Raw genomic sequence first — 19,177 nt, forward strand, 5'->3', positions numbered from 1 at the left:
GTGTGTGTGTGTGTGTGTGTGTGTGTGTGTGTGTGTGTGTGTGTGTGTGTCTGTTCTTTGCATATCTTAACACTTGTGCATCAGATCTGCTACAAACTTAGCGGGTGAATCGCTGAGGATCCAAGAAAGTGCAGTGTCACGTTTGAAGTCATTTGGATAAGCAGGCGTCATGTTTTGGCTAAAAGTTGCTCTCTGTTGCGCACTCACATCTGCAACCCCAGCAGGCCTCTGTTTGGAGCATGAGTCACCCCTGTCGCTTGGCAACATCATCAAAGGCAAATATGCGATGTCGTGAGGATGTTACGTTCCGACAGCCGGCAAAGCACTAGTTTTATTAAACTCTGTCGACTCTGATAAACCCCTACGTCTTTCTGACTCCACAAGTCCAGCCTGTAACGCTTATTTTGTATCTCTCTGAATTCCTTGGAAACAGTTTAAAAAACTTCCACCAACCTTCGCCTGCTCCTGGACAACTACAACCTGACTTTAGATGCATTATTAGAAAGTTTAAACACACAAGAAAAACATTTCTATCAGAAAATGCTGAGTAATGACGCAGTAATCCGCTGCATCACCAGTTGCTGTGCAGACTGCTCAGTCAGCCTGCCGCTGTCTGTCTTCACCTGTCTGTCTCTCGTCCTCTCAGGCCTCCCGTCTGTCTCTGCCTGACACTTTGACACAACGACTCCTTGACGCCTCTCAAAGTGGCCGTCGGTGCTGTCATATCGCCGCATGTGTCGGGGAAGAATAACATCGTGACATTAGGGGTGGTTAAGTGTCACAGCGACAAAGACGAGTCCTGGAATGACTAAGCAAAAGTGAGTGTGTGTGTGTGTGTGATGAGGTTGAAGAGGATCTTCGCTGTTTGGGAATGAAAGGCTGCACTGCAGCATTTTTCTGTAAATCACAGGAGGACTGAGTGACAGTCTGAAGTGTCAGACTACAAAACGATCACATGAAGATGCACCGAAAAGGAATAAGATGGGAATTTAGAGGTCTGCATTCTTTTTCGTTTTACTGAGCTCCTGCAGTGCCTTTGAGAAAATCGAGGTGCATAAATGATTCAGTAAACTGTAGAACATCTGTTGTTAGTTAGAGGATTTTCACTGTTAATCCAGATACCTCCAAATACACCTCTTCAATTTCTTTAATTAACGCTATTATTCTGTTGAGGTACTCGACACAGAGTGGATCAGATAGTGTACACAGGTTGATGGATAGTCTAAATAACAGTTGTGAGTCAACAACCTGCCGTCTGTGTTAAAAGGGTGTACAAGGACTGTTGAATGTCTGAGGCAGTGGTGTTGGTAGGCCTGGACAAGGATCCTAAAAGAACAAAGAATTTTTAAAAAGACCCTCAGTCCATTCCTCTGTCATTCCAATCATGTGTTAAAACAATTGAAAATAAAACATCACTGATCAAAAGCGCAAATAGACTTTTTTTTTTGCCCTCTGTGTTTCATTCAAGCAGCAGATTGACTTTGCTCTACTTGGAACTTTGTGTGATTGTGCATCAGTGACAGGACTTTCCATTTGTGGCATCCAATGGTAGCTTGCTAGCTCCATAGCTAAGGCAGGGACAGACTTTTTCAAAAAGAAAAAAAGAGGAAGGCAATAAGACACAGGAAAGACTAGTGGAGGTGGAGGAAGAGTCATCTCCTGTTGGATAAGTTCCATCAGACCAAACATGGACAAAGTTTTCAGTGTTATTTTGTCAGCAACACAATCAGCAGACTCATTACGATTATTACCTTTTTGAGGTCTTGCATCTCTTTTCCTCAACCATTTAAAGGGTCATTCACCCAAATCACTCTTATATAAACTTCCGATTAAAAATTCAAACAAGCATAAATACCCATTAAGATGCTGATTCAGTTGTGAAAAGGTTCCATTTCTTATCAATATATTTACAACATGGACTCCTGCGTCAACGTCTTTTGGAGATTTATATGTCGATGATGCTCATTTGCTCGCTTGAAACAGAAATATAATCTGACTAAGAACCTTTTTTTTAAATTTATTTATTTATTTATTTTAAATATTTGCAAGCAAGAATCTTCTAATGCTCAAACTTTATGGGTCTAGTTCCATTAACCACCATGTTAGACAATATTCTGGCTATAAATCATCATTGAACAGGAGGTGGTTGCTCCAGTATTTGAACAAACATCTCATCTTGCCTGCTCCCATTATCTGTATTTAATACTTATGGAAAGAGCATTTAAATTTGAATCTGGCTTCAATTCTGAATAGACTCCATTCCTCATCTGCATGACATGAACTCCTACAGTGAAAAGTTGTCCATTGCCGTTAATATACCAAAGAAAAATTGGTCAAGATTTATCTCGATGTGAACCCCATGTGATGCAGAAATCAAATAGGGACTCTTATCTGCACTTTTTGGACCTGCTCCTGACGTTGTGAGTACTGGAGGAGATGTATTCAAAACCCTCTCAAAGGTATTTGAGTTTGGAGTGGTCGCAAAAGAAGCTAACCTTCCAAAATAAAAACTAAACACTGTTGCCTTTGCATCTCTGATTGCTAGATGATTAATTCTTATTAAGAGGAAAGATGAAACACTGCTCATACGTACTCACAGGATTAGAGATCTAATGCAGTTTTTTGCAGCCAGAGGAAGTTAGAGCCACTCTGATTGGATCAGCTGATACATTTTAGAAGGCAGCTGTTCGTCTCAGACAACAAAAACCACAAACTGGATTTGGCATCTTGATGGATTCTTGGGGCTGAACTAGAGTGTTGCTGAAATGTGTAACAAGTCTGGAAGTAATCCATCTGTTGCAAGTGTCCATGTGGACTAAGGTGTGGCAAAAGTTTTATTTTACCACTTTTTTTTATTTTTTTAGTTAGTTATTTATTATATTTTATTCCTTTATTTGTTTCAATGTTTTTTTTTTTTCCTTTTGTACCATTTTCCAGTTTGTATTTTTTTTAATTACGGTTGTGGATGGTGTGGGGTGAGGATGGAGCGGTAACATGACATGTTGACTGATATTTCGGTTGTGCATAGTGGATTTCTAAATACATTTTTGTGTGTTATTATTCTCTGAGAAACACTGACTATACCAATCTGACTCCAGCCGGCAGCTAAAACTGGCAGCTTTGGTCTAGCTTAGTGATTTTCAAACATTTTTTAATTTTTTTTCCCCACAAAGCACACCTTTACATATGGTTGTGGTTGTATAAATCATGGGCTGCAAGGTGGCACAGTTGGTAGCACTGTTGCCTCGCAGCAAGAAGGTTGCCGGTTTGCGTCCTGATGGGGGCACCGGGATCTTTCTGCGAGGAGTTTGTATGTTCTCCCCATGCAGCGTGGGTTCTCTACGGGTTCTCCGGTTTCCTCCTACAGTCCAAAAAGATGTTGAGGTTAATTGGTGATTCTAAATTGTCCGTAGGTGTGAATGTGGATGTGCTTGGTTGCTTGATTGTCTGTCTTGTCTCTGTCTCAAAGTGTAGCCCTGTGATAGAGTGGCGACCTGTCCAGGGTGTCCCCTGCCTTCGCCCCAAGTCAGCTGGGATAGACTCCAGCCCCCTGCGTGAGGATTAAGTGGTGTATAGTTAATGGATGGATGGATGGATGGATGGATGGATGTATAAATCATCATAAATGATTCCAAAAGACAAAGCTTTCGAACCACTTGTGTGGCTATTGTGCTCTCACTGTGATGTTAATGTGAGACATGGGCACAGCATAGAAAGAAACTTTGCCTAAAGCACTTTATATTCATTTTACCCTGAAATAATTTGTAAAATGGTGTAATTATCAGGTTAAATTCTAAAGAGTTGTGTGCAGGGATAAACCTCCAGTGCTTTAAGCTCCTAACTACACCTTTTTCTTGGCACAAAGTGGATACGATAAAGTGTTCAGTGTTTTTTTTTTTTTGTCCTGGCAAGCTGATGGATGGCCTCAATAACACACATGTGAGCCAGCTCTCTGTTGTCAGTACTAAAGGAGTGCACAGGGACTGTTTATTGTCTGAGGAGCACATAAACAGCTGCCACGTTATCCTGCCATTACTTTAGTCATTAAGTTCAGTAACATCTTAAAAACATCACCTCTCATGAGGGAAGTCACTCATTTGTGAACACAGTTGACACAAGTTTCCCTGTTTCTCGTGTATTCTACCCCCAAAAGTTACAGGTTCTCTCTGTTAGTCAGCGGTTTTATTGTCTATTGTCTTATCCCACAGTAACTGTTGGCCTTTGAGTTGAAAATAGCCCATAACGCAGCAGTTTTTGGTCAACAGCAGCAGTCACATCCCAATTAGCTGTCAAAAGCTGTTGCTAGGCGACAAGCTAGAAGCATCAAGGCAGCGCAGATACAGAAGGAAGAAACCGGTCATGCACCGCTTTCAAAATAAGTCTCACTGAAGTGACGTATAGGCGTGGTTATGATTATGGTAGGCTATGCCCACTGTTATTTTAATGATGTCTACTTGAAGATCTTTTCATTGATTTTGAACCTTTGGAAGCTCCCGTCTGTACAAATGTGACAAAAATCATTAATCAATCAATCAGACTTTATATGTACAACACCTTTCATGCATGATAGACTCTGAAGGACAAAGTGCTTTACAGAACAGAAGGAATAAAAAGACAATAAGAAAAAACAAAATAAAAACTATACCCCACAAACCCCATAAACGACATGTTATAAATAAAAGACTCATTAAAACAGAGACTGAGGAACTGATACAAAATCATAAATAAATGTAATGACACCAGAAGCAGAGTGAGTCAAAATTCACAAAAGCAAAATATGACTTTTTTTTAAGTGAGGTGATAAAACAAAAACAAAAACAAATAAAACGGACAAAAGATGGATAAATAAATAACTGAAAAAGACACCGAACAACAAAAACATGTGACAACACATACGGTCATATCAAGCTTTCGCTTTAGGAATCAAATTGTGACCTCCTCCTGATGTGCTGCCATTTAGTTCATTTCACATTTTTACCCTTTCAGCCTACAAATAGCCGGCATTTATTTGTTTATTTGTTTATTTACTTACTTCATTTCATTTCAGCCTTATTGCAGCAGCACTTGACCATAAGGAAGCTCCATAGTCTTCTAATCATTTTGAGAAAGTTCCACTTGCTTTAAAAAGAAAAGTTTTTTTTTTTTTTTTTTTTATAAATTCTGTTGTATATGTGAATACAATGTGCAAAATTTGCAAGATAATTTAAGTTTGTTGTTTGCACTGTAAAAATAGCTGCAGATGTTGTGCGTAAAAAGGCCACACTGAAGGCCACACTCATTATTAGCAAAATGTGAGCTGTGGTTTGTGTTGCAGAGCACACAGACACAGCAATGAGTGATGTTTATTCTATTATTTCACCTGCAACCTGTAAGAACGCCAGACGGTGGCGCCAGTCTCACAGTTTAAATGTCTTGTAGCCTGTGGCTCAGTTGGAGCTTCTTTGAAGACATCAATGAAAGAGAATTTTTGACTTAGTTCTGGGCAAATCTAAATGATCACTCTGTGGAGGATGATTTGATTTTGGAGCACCACTTTGTGTGGCACTTCATATTTTTCCATGTTTTTTTTTTTTTTGGCATTTTATGATGCAGTAAATCTGTGTGTGTGTGTGTGTGTTTTGTTTTCTCAAGTCTGTGGATTACAAGGTTAATCCAGTCATTTTGTGCAGGTAAACAGCAAATTATGGCACTGATTTGCTTCTAGATCAAGAAAACAACAACAACAACAACAACAAAAAGACACACAATTGTGCTTTTGAAATAGCAGCAAATGACTTTCTCCAGAGCCAGGAGCAAATTCAGAGTGTTCACAATCACCTCGTATCAACATGATCCAAAGTACACCTGACTGAAAAACTGCAAATGTGGAAACACGCACGCTTACGCACGCTGCACCGGGCTGCTCTTTTAAATCCACCTGTTCACACCTCTCCCTGCGCGCTCCGCTCTCCGCCGCCGCTGATAGGTTTGTCAGCGGCAGAAAACAGCATTTATTAACGCCTGGTGCATAAGTAGCGAGCAGCTCGTCTCCAAAACAGCAGCAGAGCTCAGCACACAGGCTGCAGCAGGGGCTCCGCTGGATGGATTACCTACTGATGCACCTCTCCTGGATGGGTTTGCGCATAAGCTCCTCGTATCAGTCCTCACTCATCTCCGCCGTGTCTCTATGATTACATGATCACCTCGCCAAGACTGCGGACACTGATCGCCGATCATGCGATGATTTGAGAGCAGCTCTGACCTCAGAGTCCCATCACCGCTGCTGGCTGACCATCTGGAGAGGAGGTGGTTTTTTTTCCTGCAACAAATTGTTGCAAACACTGCGAGGGGGGCCAAGTCATGGTGCCTCGGCTTTCCATGGCACCGTGAGAACTTTCTTCCTCGTCCCTCTTGTTTTTTTTTTTTTTTTCTCCCCCTCCTTTTTATTTTGTTGTTTTTAGATGTTTGTCAGCGGGATCGTGCTTCCTTGGGAAATTATCCACCGTTTCCCCCTTCAATTATGTTCACTTTTGCTGCCTTCTGCTACATGCTGTCTCTGGTCCTCTGTGTGTCCCTGATCTTCTTCGCAATATGGCACGTAAGTAGCTCAGGTTTTGGTGTATTTTTTTATTTTTTTTAATCTGCCACGTCGTTTCTCCTTTTAGATAACAAGCGGATTGTCTGTTCATCCGGAATGTGTGTGCATATTGGACGCGCAGGTGTGCGTAACGGTGCTAACCCGATCATTCAGTCCCTTCAAATGTAAATATTTGTAGCTTTTACGCAGCAGGATCATGTTTCTGGCATAAATCTTCCAGAACACGACAGGTGCACACCTGTATCTGTAGCTCCTGCTCCATCATCCACACATGCATTCTACATCTCCCACACTTTGGCACGTTTTTCCCCACATTTACCACTTTGTGCATTCCTCCTGACCTAATTTTTTGTGCAGAAATGCCTGCAACCCCGTGCAGCATCCTCCAGATCAATTAAACAGCCTTCCTTCAAGATCAATTAGGAAATCTTGTAGTGTGTTATCTCCCCCCTCTCATCTCCCCGCTCTGCTCCCTCTGCCTTTAATCAAGCCTCAGCTCAGTTACACACCAGTGCCAATATGACTGACTGCATTATGATATTTGAATAATCTAATTATTTGCTCCCTGAGCAACATCTCCATCATGCAGCGACTTATGTAAAGACAGATTTGGGTCAGGGCTTCCAGCCTTTCGCCCTGGGTCTGTCTTTTTGCATGGAAACAGCTCGAGACCTGATGCACTTGAGATGACTGATCCTCTGGCAATTACAACTAATAGCTGGTCTGCTTGTCTGTCAGACAGCGGCCCATGTGTCTGCTCACAGAGGAGAAATAAAGAGTCCAGGGCAGTGAGAGTGCAGACACCCGTGACAGTACAGTTTAAACTAAGTGCTTATGCAAAATCGACTGAATATTACCCTCATGGTGCTTCAGGGATGCAAAAGAAAAAACCCTTTCTCTCTGTCCTGATTCATAATATATGATAGAAGAACACAAGCCACCACCACATCCTTCAGTTGTGTTTGTGGAGGAAGGATCACAATGGAACACATTATTCTGTAGCTTCAGCAATAATCCACATCACACCGGGCTTTATTTTTGCATTCTGCTTAAGACGGCAGAAACAGTGGAGATGCGTCTTGCACTGATTTCCCCCGTTCACGGTGACATACAGACATGCAGCATAATAAGCTGGGGGCTCCATACTGCGAGGAAACATAATTAGGGGGAGGCTGTGGAGCTCGTGGAGCTGCAGGAGCCAAGGCTGCACGTTAACACCGGCCACCTGCCAAAAATGCTGGGAAATATTTGGCTGTAACTCTTTTTTCACTTCTATTAGTGGCTTCGGCAGGTCGCCACCTCCCCATCAGTCTTAATTTCAAGCACTCATCTGATTTCAAAGGGCAGCGACTAAACAAAAACACTAAATCCTGCCGCCACAGTGGTCGCCTGGCCGAAAGGTTAGTTTTGAACGCTCTGAGCGGCAGTGCATCGCTAAAAAGAGCAAGCGTGCTGAGTCAAACTACCCAGGGTGAAATCAAGCTATAAATAAAGCTGGCCAGTGTAAATGAACATGAAAAGACAGAGGCTATGAAACGGGCCACAGAGAGACGACAACGGAAACGCAGTGAGTAATGAAGCTCTCTGAGTGAAACACATTACCAGTTCTGTCAGCGGCTAACACCAGCGCTCGAGTTCTGGAAGTCACACGATGACAAATGGACGCACACGGACGGACTTCTGTCAGTAATTGGCCGTAATCAATCAAACCATCCACTGCCGAGTTCATTAGCTGTATCTGCTGCTCCGCTCATTTGCAGGTGCAGATAAATATAAGTCCGGCTCTGGATGATCCCATCTGATTCCTCCTCCACCCCCCCCTCCTCATTTACGCTCACATGAAGCCACCCTGTGATGTGGAGGAGGAAAGTGGAGAAGGATGTTGGCTATCTTTGGAATATCTATTATTATTAATCACCTTGCTCTCTGGCCATCCCTGGACCCGCCGTGGGCTGAGGTGTCGAGAAAGAACAGGTCACCTAATGAGGGAGGAATCAGAATCCGTCCCCTTAAAATCCCATTAAAATCAATCTGGGAGACAAAGGCAGCAGCTTTCTGATACGTTAGCTGATGGGTTTGGTACTAATCAGTGGTTTGAGGGAACTAAACTGTACCTCAAGACAGATTGGAGGCCCTTTTTTGTTTTAGTCAAGTGTTGGAATTTTACTTTGCTTTCACTGCAAAACTTTTATCAGCTGTCAGTTTAGGGTTTTACATACAAAACTAATATTTATGTCAGACACAGATTAAATGGGACAGAAAATGATGCATTTTACGTCTTTTTGTGGTTATTTCGAGTCTGATTGGAGTCATTTCCAGTCTGTTTTCTGAGTCCTTGCATTCATCTTATGTCTCTTTAGTTTGGTTGCTACGGAAGCGCATTGCATTTACTGGGTTAAAAAAACACTAGACACCCTAACTTATAATTACGAGAAAAGATCTCATATTTACGAGAAAAGATCTCGTAATTACTTCACTCAGAAAACTGCACACCCACGAAGAGGTAAATGCAAATATACGTGCATTTACAGTAATTATATTATTATTGTATTATATTATCTATATTATTATTATAGATTTACAGTAAGTATATGAACTGCAGTCATTGTCTAAAATGTTTAGTTTTTTCTAAATTTATTTCACAGGAGTCAATCTACCATGAACACACTGTAGATGTACCTGTTACCCTCTTTATTTTGTAAAATCCTCAAACTAACTCCAGTGTTTGGGACTAAACATGTAGAAAACAAACGGACACAGGTGTTGGATGCTGAGCAGGGGGAATAAAATCTGGTGTTTCGCTGCCTTGTCGTATATTTTTGTACCTTGAACAGGTTATTTCCTGTGTGTAAAACCTCAGGCAGCAGGTTGAGTATTACATATATGTGATATACAGTAAATGCATATATGTGATATACGGTATCTTCATAAGACAGTTTTCTGAGTGAAGCAGTGGTCAATGCGGCACCTTTCCTCATCTTATAATTACGAGATCCTGATCTGATAATTGCGAGATCTTTTCTCGTAATTACGCGATAGGGTGTCTAATTTATTTTTTTTTTAACCCAGTGAATGCAATGCCCTTCCATAAGGTTGCATCCCTTTGAAGTTGTTTGGCCTTTTTGTGCATCTGTTTGTAGTAATTTTGAGTATCTTTGTAGTTGTTTTGAGTCTCATTACAGTAATTTCTGGTCTCGTTGTAGTTGTTTTGAACACTTCTGTTGTCATTCCAGATCTCTTTGTAGTAGTTTCTACTCTCTGTGTACTTGTTTTTAGTCTTTTTGTGGTGGTTTCTACTTTGTTTTGTTCACTTTAAGTCATGTGTCATCTCTTTGTAGTGGTTTTAAGTATATTTGTGGTCGTTTCCAGTCTCTTGCAGTTAGTATTTGTGTCTTTGCTGTCTTTCTGGCCTCTTTGTGTTTGTTTTGGTGTAGCTGTAGTCATTTGTGATGTGTATGTAGCTGTTTTAAGTACCTTTGTAATCATTTCTGGTTTCTTTTTTATTCTCTCTTGTCTCTTTGTACTTGTGTTTGTCTGTTTATGGGGGTTTCTACTTTCTTTTGGTCACTAGTCAATTCTAGTCTCTTTGTAGTTGTTTGTGTCTTTTGGTGTTGGTCTGTAAAGTTGTTTGGAGTCTGTGATCATTTCTTGTTTCTTTGTTGTAGTTTCTAGTCTCTGTAGTTGTTCTGAGGGTCTTTGTAGTGATTTTTTTTTTCCTTTTGTGGTTTTTTCACATGTGTGTAGCTTCTACTCTCTTTTGGTCACTTTGCATCTCTTTTTAGTCATTTAATGTCTCTTTGTAGTTGCTTGGACTCTATTTGTAGTCATTTCTGGTGTCTTTGTATTTGTTTTGCATCTCTTGGTAGTCATCTCCAGTCTCTGTTGTGTTTCCTAGCCTCTCTGTAGTTGCTTTGTGTCTCTTTGTTTCTAGGTTTCTAGTCCCTTTGCGGTCATTCTGAGTCTCTTTGCGTCATCATTTTGCATCCGTTTTGTAGCCCTGTGATAGACCACGTCCAGGGTGAACCTGCCTTCACCCTGAGTCAGCTGGGATAGGCTCCAGCCCCCCACGACCCTAGTGAGGATTAAGCCGTGTATAGATGATGGATGGATGGATGGATGTTTACGGTGATATTGCGCCTCCTTCTTTGTTGTTCTTAAATTGACTTTCCAACAATATGGATCAGTACTGAAATGTCTATACTTCTGATCACAGCGTTTCTGTCATACAAATCAATCCTTATGTCAAAAAGCTCAGTAATCTGGTGTAAACGTGTATTTTAGCATCAACAAGGGCTACGGAAGAAAGTAAATAATATATAATGGGGCTCGTGCATGGTTGATAGGAGCTACTTGTCCTGCCTCTCATCGTCATATTGGACTGCATAAACGCTGAAGCTGGTCTGAAGAGGAGAAGAAAGGTGCTGCTACTGTGAGACGGACTTCTATCACTGAGTCCTTTGGCAGTGGCAGCAAATATCCAGGTACAGAGGGAGAAACTGTGTCGCCATGGCAACGTTTGTCACTGACCGTGGGAAAGAGATTTGCGTCCATCGAGGCTTCAGTTTGCGTGTTGATGTTTAAACGAAGGGAGTTCCCCACATTTTTTTTTTTTCCCCCAAAAACTGATATAAATAAATGTGCCAGAGAAATAAATAAATATAGTCATGAATAAATGACATAATAAATAACTGTGCTATGATCAGGGCTGCAGCTTTTGACTTACGCTTGGATTGAGATTTGTGTCTCTGGGATCACATCAATAAAATATAATCTGTATTATTGTTTTCAAGGCCTGCAGGCTGAAGTGTCTGATTTACTGCAAACACTCTGTATATTTAAATCACACTTACAAAGCCATTTTAAATGATTGACTATGTACGTAGGAAACCTCACTAAACGTTGGCCTGTGAGCAGCTGGTGTTCACTGAGCCAGTCCCATTGGTTCAGATTTACTGCTGACAGATCACTGACTCATTAATATATACATTATGGCATTTATGTGTTTCATTGTGTTTTTCACTGACGGTTTTATTTTTTATTTCAGTTTGAATAATGTGGCATCCTACATGAAGCATCAAGCCTCTGTAGCCTGTCGATTCTTCTTTCTTCATAGTATCTGCATACATTAGACACAAGTTGTATACATGCTAAATAAAAAAGATTTAGTTGACAGTGACGTGTAGCTCGGTTTGCCCCGTGTATTTGTATTGTTTGTAGGACGCCTGGGAAATGAAATGGGCATGAACTACTTTTTATTTCCTTTTTTTTGATCACATTAAGCTTTTGTACACAGCAAATATCGGGAATGTCAGTCTGGGTTTAACATGGTATTGGATAGGAAGGAAAATCTGTGGTATCACACATCACTACTTTTCAACAGGAAATGCTCATCTTAAACAGCAAGCCCCTTCTTTTTGAAAAAAACTAAACAGGATTTCCTTGCACACAGAACAAAGTCTGAACATCAGGCCATTTGTGTACCTTCAGCTAATAAATGCAAACACAGAGACCGAAACAATCCATTAAAACTAAAATGTTTGTAAAGGTACACATTTCCAAAAGAGTCTTTAACAGGTCAGATTAATGAGACTAACCAGTAATGAATAGAATCAGGTTTTGACTTAACGTTGACCTTGATCAGGAGATGACAGGTGAGCTGTCACACAGAGTCTCAGTTTATCAGCTGCAGCGAAATAATTTGTCACACAGCGGCTGTCCTCAGGTTGAGTCCTGAGCTCCACCACAGCTGTCACGATGCTCATTTACTGTGAGTCCAGTCCATTTACTAAAGTCAAAACATGTTCACATCAAGTGTTTTATTTCTGATTTTTTGGCTATATATTTGCACAGCGAGATTGTTCTAGTAGTAGAAAACGACCATAACAGTAGGCAGCTCTGAAGGAATAAAAATACATGTATGCTGTACTTAAATAAATTATCATCACACATGGACAGAAATTTCCATGTTAAGTCATAAATAAACTATGGAAGTCAAACAGAAACGCATTCCGCAGACAGAACGGCTCTGCTTTATTAGAACACTGAAATGCGACACACACATGAATGATTCAGTAACAATAATTCATAAGCGTGTACCACTCATGTGTCCGCAAATACTCTTGATATTCTCTGTATTTTTCGTCGAAAACTTTTTCTAAAGTAAAATGCTAAATGACTCGAGGGTTAGGACCGTCGCCTCACAGCTAGAAGATCCCTGGTTCGCATCCCGGTTTGTGAAGGTTGCATGTTCTCCTCGTGCAGCATGGGTTCTCTCCGGGTTCTCCAGCTTCCTCCCTCAGTCCAAAAACATGTTGAGGTTAATTGGTGATTCCAAATTGTTTGTAGATGTTGCTTGTCTCTGAGTGTAGCCCTGCAATAGACTGGTGACCAGTCCAGGGTGTCCCCTGCCTTCACCCTAGGTGGGCTCGGATAGGCTCCAGCCCCCAACAAACCCTGGTGAGGATTAAGTGGTGTATAGATAATGGATGGATGGAAAATGTTGATGTAAGGCTTTTTCTTGTCCTTAGTGACTCTACAGGGTGGAATGCTTACTTTTACTTAAGCACCTCATGTTTGTAATTTCTTCCACCGCTTCACCGTTTTTAATGACAATTTTTTTTTTTCAGATTTTATCACAGACTAATTATTTTTTAAGCAAGACTATGCTTAGACTGAATGCTAAGTGTTACTCACAAATTCAATTACTGGGCTTATTGTGTGGCTCACACAGACAATGCACATGCCAGCTATACACTAAAGCTCACCAGGAATTTTAGTTGTTTCTGGCGTTGCTTTACTGTAAATGTTTTCTGATCAGTCCTAATTTTTCAAGCTGAATCCCACAGTTTGTTTTTCTCCACACTCTCCTATATTATACTCAGAGATACTTGGCATGCTGTGATGCTCCCACAGGACAGCACACTTTCCTGTTCATTGAGTAAAAGTTTCATTATTTTCAGATATTCCATCATTTCTGCATGTTGTTTGGAGAATAAGGTCAATTGTCTGACAGCCGCAGCTCTTTTGGCAGCTCAACAAGATGTATTTGTCCATTAGGAATAATAAACATACAGCAATATTTAGAAGACGCAGTATTCTCGCTGCACGACATAACGACACTTGAACCACACGCAGAATCAGTCTGTTCCTCACATAAAATACACCACCACAGCCACCCAGGGGAGCACTCACGTAGGCGATTACGAAGCCATTTTAATTAACATACAAGGTGAACTGTGACCTCCCTGGAGTTCTACGGCTGAGCGCTTCGACGATCCCACTCTGCTTGAGTGATTCTCCTCCCATGTAACCACAGCCCCTAATGTACTCTGAGTGTCATTATAGCTGGGAGCGAGCCAGACGCTCCCTCGGTGCACCGCTGATAGATGGGAATGCCCCATTGTGCAGATATGATGTAGAAGTTCTCCTGCAGAGGGCAGATGTCAAACTGACATCATTTACTCTCCCACTTGGGGTTTCTATTATACTGTGGCAGTTTGGGTTTTTAGCACATGGAAAGTATGGTGAGGCAAAAGCTGTGACCCAGACCACCAGGAAGCCACTGAAGGTTTACGCTTTGTGGTAATTTCATGAATTTCACTTTGCAAAAAGGGACCTTTTATTATAGGTTTATAAGTTGGACCTTTGCGTCATTAGTTACTAAGCTATGCTAGTGCAAATTGATAGTAAATTCATTGCGTTGGATCAGATAAAACCAAAAGTAAGAACAAGTTTGTTTTAACAATGTCACAACTGAAATGCTCTAAAAATAATGCAAAGGACTTATTACCAAAAAAAATTACCAAAAATCTAATTGTCTGATTAATTAGTAAGCTAAACTGCAAGTATTATTTTAAGGGGTTGGGTTAATGAAACAACATTGATTTGGCAACAACTTTATATTGTGTGTAATTTACTGTTTATTGTTTTGGTGTGTTTTCGGTTGCTGTGTTACAGTTAGTGGTGAAAAAGATGATAACAGTTAAATTTCAAGTAAGGTAGGTAAATCCGAATAAAACTTTTTTTTAATGTTTTTTTTTCAAATAAAAATGGCAAACTATAATCACAATAATTATCAATATTGACTGAAATTAAATATTTTATCAATGTCCTGTCATGCTACCCAGCCCCGTGACTACCTACAAAGTCTTTGAAGGGTGCCTCACTGCAAAATGCTACAATGCTAATTCACTTTAATCAGGTATTTATTTCCCAAAAAGCAATTCAATACTGTTTTAAATGTAGTCATACTGTGACTATTTTAGTTTATATTGTGCTTGCATACAGTGCCTGTTCCTACGTCAGTTAAGCCACAAGCTAACCAATAGGTTGGATTTTGAGCAAAATATAAGGCAGCTATCCTTTGTAGTTATAAGTCTGCACTGTTAGATAGAGTTTGATGAATTAGGGTGGACTCATTGTGGCCCAAGAGCCCTCTTCTAGGTTAATATGGCCCTGGCAACAATGGAGGCATGCTCCTACTTCTAAAACTCTTCTCTCTTCACCTTCTCCCTTCCACCCGCCATCCATTTATTCACTTCAAGTAAATTACCTCACACAAAGCCAACGCTGGTTTAAATAACACCGAGGTGACACTGCACATCAGGATTTTACGCACACTTGGGGATGGATTTGGAGCGCAGCAGATCCGCTAGCATTGTGCGCTTGCTGTTGCTTCCTCATCGAGCGTGACTTCGCCTCATACTGAGATTTTGACAAGTACAGGGCATTCGCAGGTTTAACAGAGGTGTCGCGTGAAAAATCATTCACACTGAAGAACCACAAGGCACCCTCGTCTGTAACTGTCTCTATGGTGTTCTGATGATGGAGCCAAAAGAAGCTGGGTTTTTTTTTTCTTCTTTTTTTTGGTAGGGGTTGCTATGTGCAGAAGGACAGTGGAGAAAGGAAAGGCATTGAGAGGAGAGAAGAAAGAGTACTTTCCTTTGATGAAATGTGGAGGATTAGATTTTCAAGTGGCAGAGGGATGATTTAGCTTCAGACACAGATGTGAAAATGTGGAAGATAGATTGAAAGTGAAAGCAATATTTAGCCAGGCGTGTTTTTGCCCGAGGCCTAAGCTTGTTCCCATGATCTGAAACGCCTCAGACATCTAATGGACGGGTCTACTAGGGATAGACCGGACAAACCCCAGAGGAAATGGACAGGCAAAGTCACAGGAAGATAGATGAAACGGGGGATGAGGCAGAGTCGGCTGAAAGAGAGCAAAATGACTGGAACTGCAGCAGTGAGGCCAACGAAACTACAAAATTCGCCCAGGACTAGAACTAGGGCTGATTGGACTGCCGGAAAGGTTACTGGAGCAGAATACACGATGATGATGAGACATGAAAAGGAAGGAAAATAGCAGATGCAACGGCAGCGATGCAGATCAAAGGAAGACACGGATGATAGATAGTAAAATGAAAGTTCTGTGTGGGAAGGGTTCAAGTTTCCTGAGAGAGTGACGGAAAAGTCCTGAGATAGATCAAGCGTGTCTAGAAGACAAGTGCGGAAGCATTAAATACAGATGCAGAAATAGACGCAGAGATCAAGAGAAAAGTGACGAAGTTGCGACAGCGCCGACCAGTTCAGCCACTGCAAGGGAAGTGTTTTGTCGTGGAGAAGGCACTTAAACATCACACTGTCTTCATCTGGATTATTTATGTCTTAATAGCAATGAAATAACGTACAGTCAGCTTTGCACCTAATGTTCTTGTTACGACTGTTGGTACAGTTACGGAACTCATTCAATATTTATCAAACACTATAAAGGGAATTTAATGTAGAGAATTGTGTAGTGTGTTAGATTCAGACAATAATGCGGTTATTTAAACGTGGTGTCCCTTTGAGCACTGCATTATGGTAGCTAGCTTTCAATTAGTTACCATTAATTGTACAGTATTTTCCAATAATAATTTTCCAATGCATTGCTGTGAATGAAGTTGAATCAGCAGTGGCACTGAATAACTATAGACTTTTCCCTCAGTTTTTAAAGATAATTCTGTCTTATTGAAACTGCAGTCGTATTTTTAATAGTTTGGCAATCACAGCAATGACCCACTAATTGGCCCTCCCAGCCTTTCTGATTCCATTGCGGTGTCGAATCCAGCATCAACGTCAAGTACAAGTGTGCAAAACAACGACAAATAGTAGTCACTGACCATACGTCTACCAGGATGTAGGAAATAGAACAATGGAGAGTTTTTTTTGTGTCAACCTGACAAATTTTACAATGAAGATGCCATAGAGGGGAGAGGACTGCTGTTTGGCAAATAGGACAAATAGTACTTTTTGAGTTGAGTTTTACCAATCAGCATTGGGACTCCAAAGCAAGGGGCCATTCAGAAGTACCTTACCTATACTTCCTAAAACTGTCTTGAAAGTGGCAGTTTTGCAGTCGAAACATGGAAAAGTGTTTACAAGGCCCTCGAGCTCCTCTTTTGGAAAATGGCATCAAGGTAAAATCGATTTTCCTGGTTTTCGAGCTCTCAACACACAGGGTGTTACTCATTTACAGGTTATTTACAGCTGTTACTGCAAAAGAAGGAACAAGTCAGAGGTTTGTAGGATGGTCATAGTTTGCGAGCTAGGTGCTGGCTAAAAAAAGAAGGAGCTAAAGGGCAAGTGGATGAGACTGACTGTTTTACAGATTATAAATGAAGGATGGCATCAACCTGTAAAACCACTGACACAACAGTTTAAACCCTGGGTCAAACATGCTGCATAAAATCCAGCCTAAATTGCGTCCTGTGCAAATTGCTAATTACCTTATTTGTAATTGTGATCAACTTGAAATCAAATGGACTTGACAGGTTAAAATGAACTAAATCAACCAAGTTGGCTGACAATCAAGCCAACAAGTCCAACAGGGCAGGAAGTCAGTCAGACATTCAGACAAGATAACAAATTACACAGATTATTTAAACAATTTGGGAGATAAAATTAAAAGAGAGCATCATTGTATGTTGCAGTAGTCCTTCACTTTAGAACAGAAGACACAGTTTGGGTAATCATCTTACAGTTTATTGTGTCTTTCTCTTTGGCTCACCTGGTTTTAAAACCTTTGTGATGGTCTAAATCTTGCTCTTATTATAACCACACAAATAACACCCACTGATATCCTCTATCTGGCCAATGCACGTCTGTGGCTTTGAAAATGATATCTATTAAATACTACACTGAAAAGAGGACTGGAAAAATGTAGAGAAAAGGGTGAATGGCATTACAGAATGGCTAGACGCATACCTAATTATTGCACAGCATCATATAATAAGACTATAAAACCAACCCAAGAAATATTCTTAAAGGTTAAGACAAGTCTATACACGACAGAGCAAGAAATAACAATTGAATACAGGTTCTGTGGGTGTAGGATTTAGCCGAGCCACTGTGACTTTCCACAATGCTCCGGTGAGTTGGACAAACGAGGAAGCAGCTCATGCTCAAGGTGCCCCAGTAAGACGTCAGGAGGAAGAAATGCATAGGATGATACAATTGATTGTAATCTCAATGAAGCAAACAGTCAACACGGCTTTCTGGCACCAGGCACCGAAGGCTAATGGAGGTGGTGTTCACTGTATAGCTGGGTTGGCTCAGCATTGATCCACGTGTTCATTAACCCCTGCTGGCTCCTCATCCATCATTCTGACTCCACTGTTTCCATTGTTCCTCTGCACAGTGCATACACTGGAGGATTATACGGGAGATCCTCGTCTTCCCTCCTTTTCCTTCCCCGTCGCTTCTTTCTTTCTTTCTTTCATCCACCTGCCACTTCTCCAGCTTTTCATATTTAAACCTTAATTGGCAGTGTTTGGTTTCAAAAGTGTGCAGTTTTCACAGGTTTTTCATTCTTGCTCATTAGTTATGTCAGTGATTATATTACAAGATGCTGGTGGCAAAACTCACAGTACAGATTTTTTATTTTTTTTACATCTTAAATGTCTTAAGACCAGGGTTGATTAGGAATGATCAGGTTTCCACAGGTTTCCTGACTGTTCCTATTAACCAGCCTAACATCTAGTATCTGACAAATCGCTATTTCTTTGTAGGTATGTTGAATTTGTGAACATTTCTCTGGGCCAAGTGATTGCAATTGACACAGTAAAGCCTGTGAGGATTTGTGGATTTAAAATCAACTGGATTTGCATTGATTTTTCTTCCATGCGGAGAGAACTCAGAAAATCCACTGTCGCTCCATGCATGCAGCAGTGGATAACAGTCAGTACTGGCAGCATGACGAGAGGAGTAGCAGCACAGATGATGGACAGGTTGGTGTTTAAATGATAAGTACGTATAGATCTCTTTGTACGTTTAATAAATAATTAATCAGCGCAGCTATTCTTTGGATAATAAATGTAAGCCTCACACCTGTCTTGGTACAGATCAGCCACATAATCATCTCATTCCTTTCACTTGTACACTTGAGTGCGACAGGATTTGTCACATTGCACAGATGGAGTGATAATTTACTTGCTGGTGTTGCTTAGTGCTGCTCAACCAGAGAGAAATAAGGTCAAATCAATTGTGTGGACTGTAGGAAAGACATAAAAAAGAGAGAGGAATGTTACCTTTTCGTTATGTATGGGAACACCACAGGTTATC

At 40.8% G+C, this 19,177-nt stretch overlaps 1 protein-coding gene across 1 annotated transcript in view; it reads left to right on the plus strand.

The window, feature by feature from the left end:
* Positions 1 to 6,499: 6,499 nt before the first annotated feature.
* cnih3 (cornichon family AMPA receptor auxiliary protein 3) overlaps positions 6,500 to 19,177 on the plus strand; it is a 101,341-nt gene continuing 88,663 nt past the window's right edge. The window contains exon 1 of the mRNA XM_008284027.1: positions 6,500 to 6,577. Coding sequence (XP_008282249.1) covers positions 6,500 to 6,577 — 78 coding nt within the window. The remainder of the gene's footprint in view (positions 6,578 to 19,177) is intronic.

Source organism: Stegastes partitus, unplaced genomic scaffold (genome assembly GCF_000690725.1).
Source record: "Stegastes partitus isolate 25-593 unplaced genomic scaffold, Stegastes_partitus-1.0.2 Scaffold339, whole genome shotgun sequence".
NCBI lineage: Eukaryota > Metazoa > Chordata > Actinopteri > Pomacentridae > Stegastes > Stegastes partitus.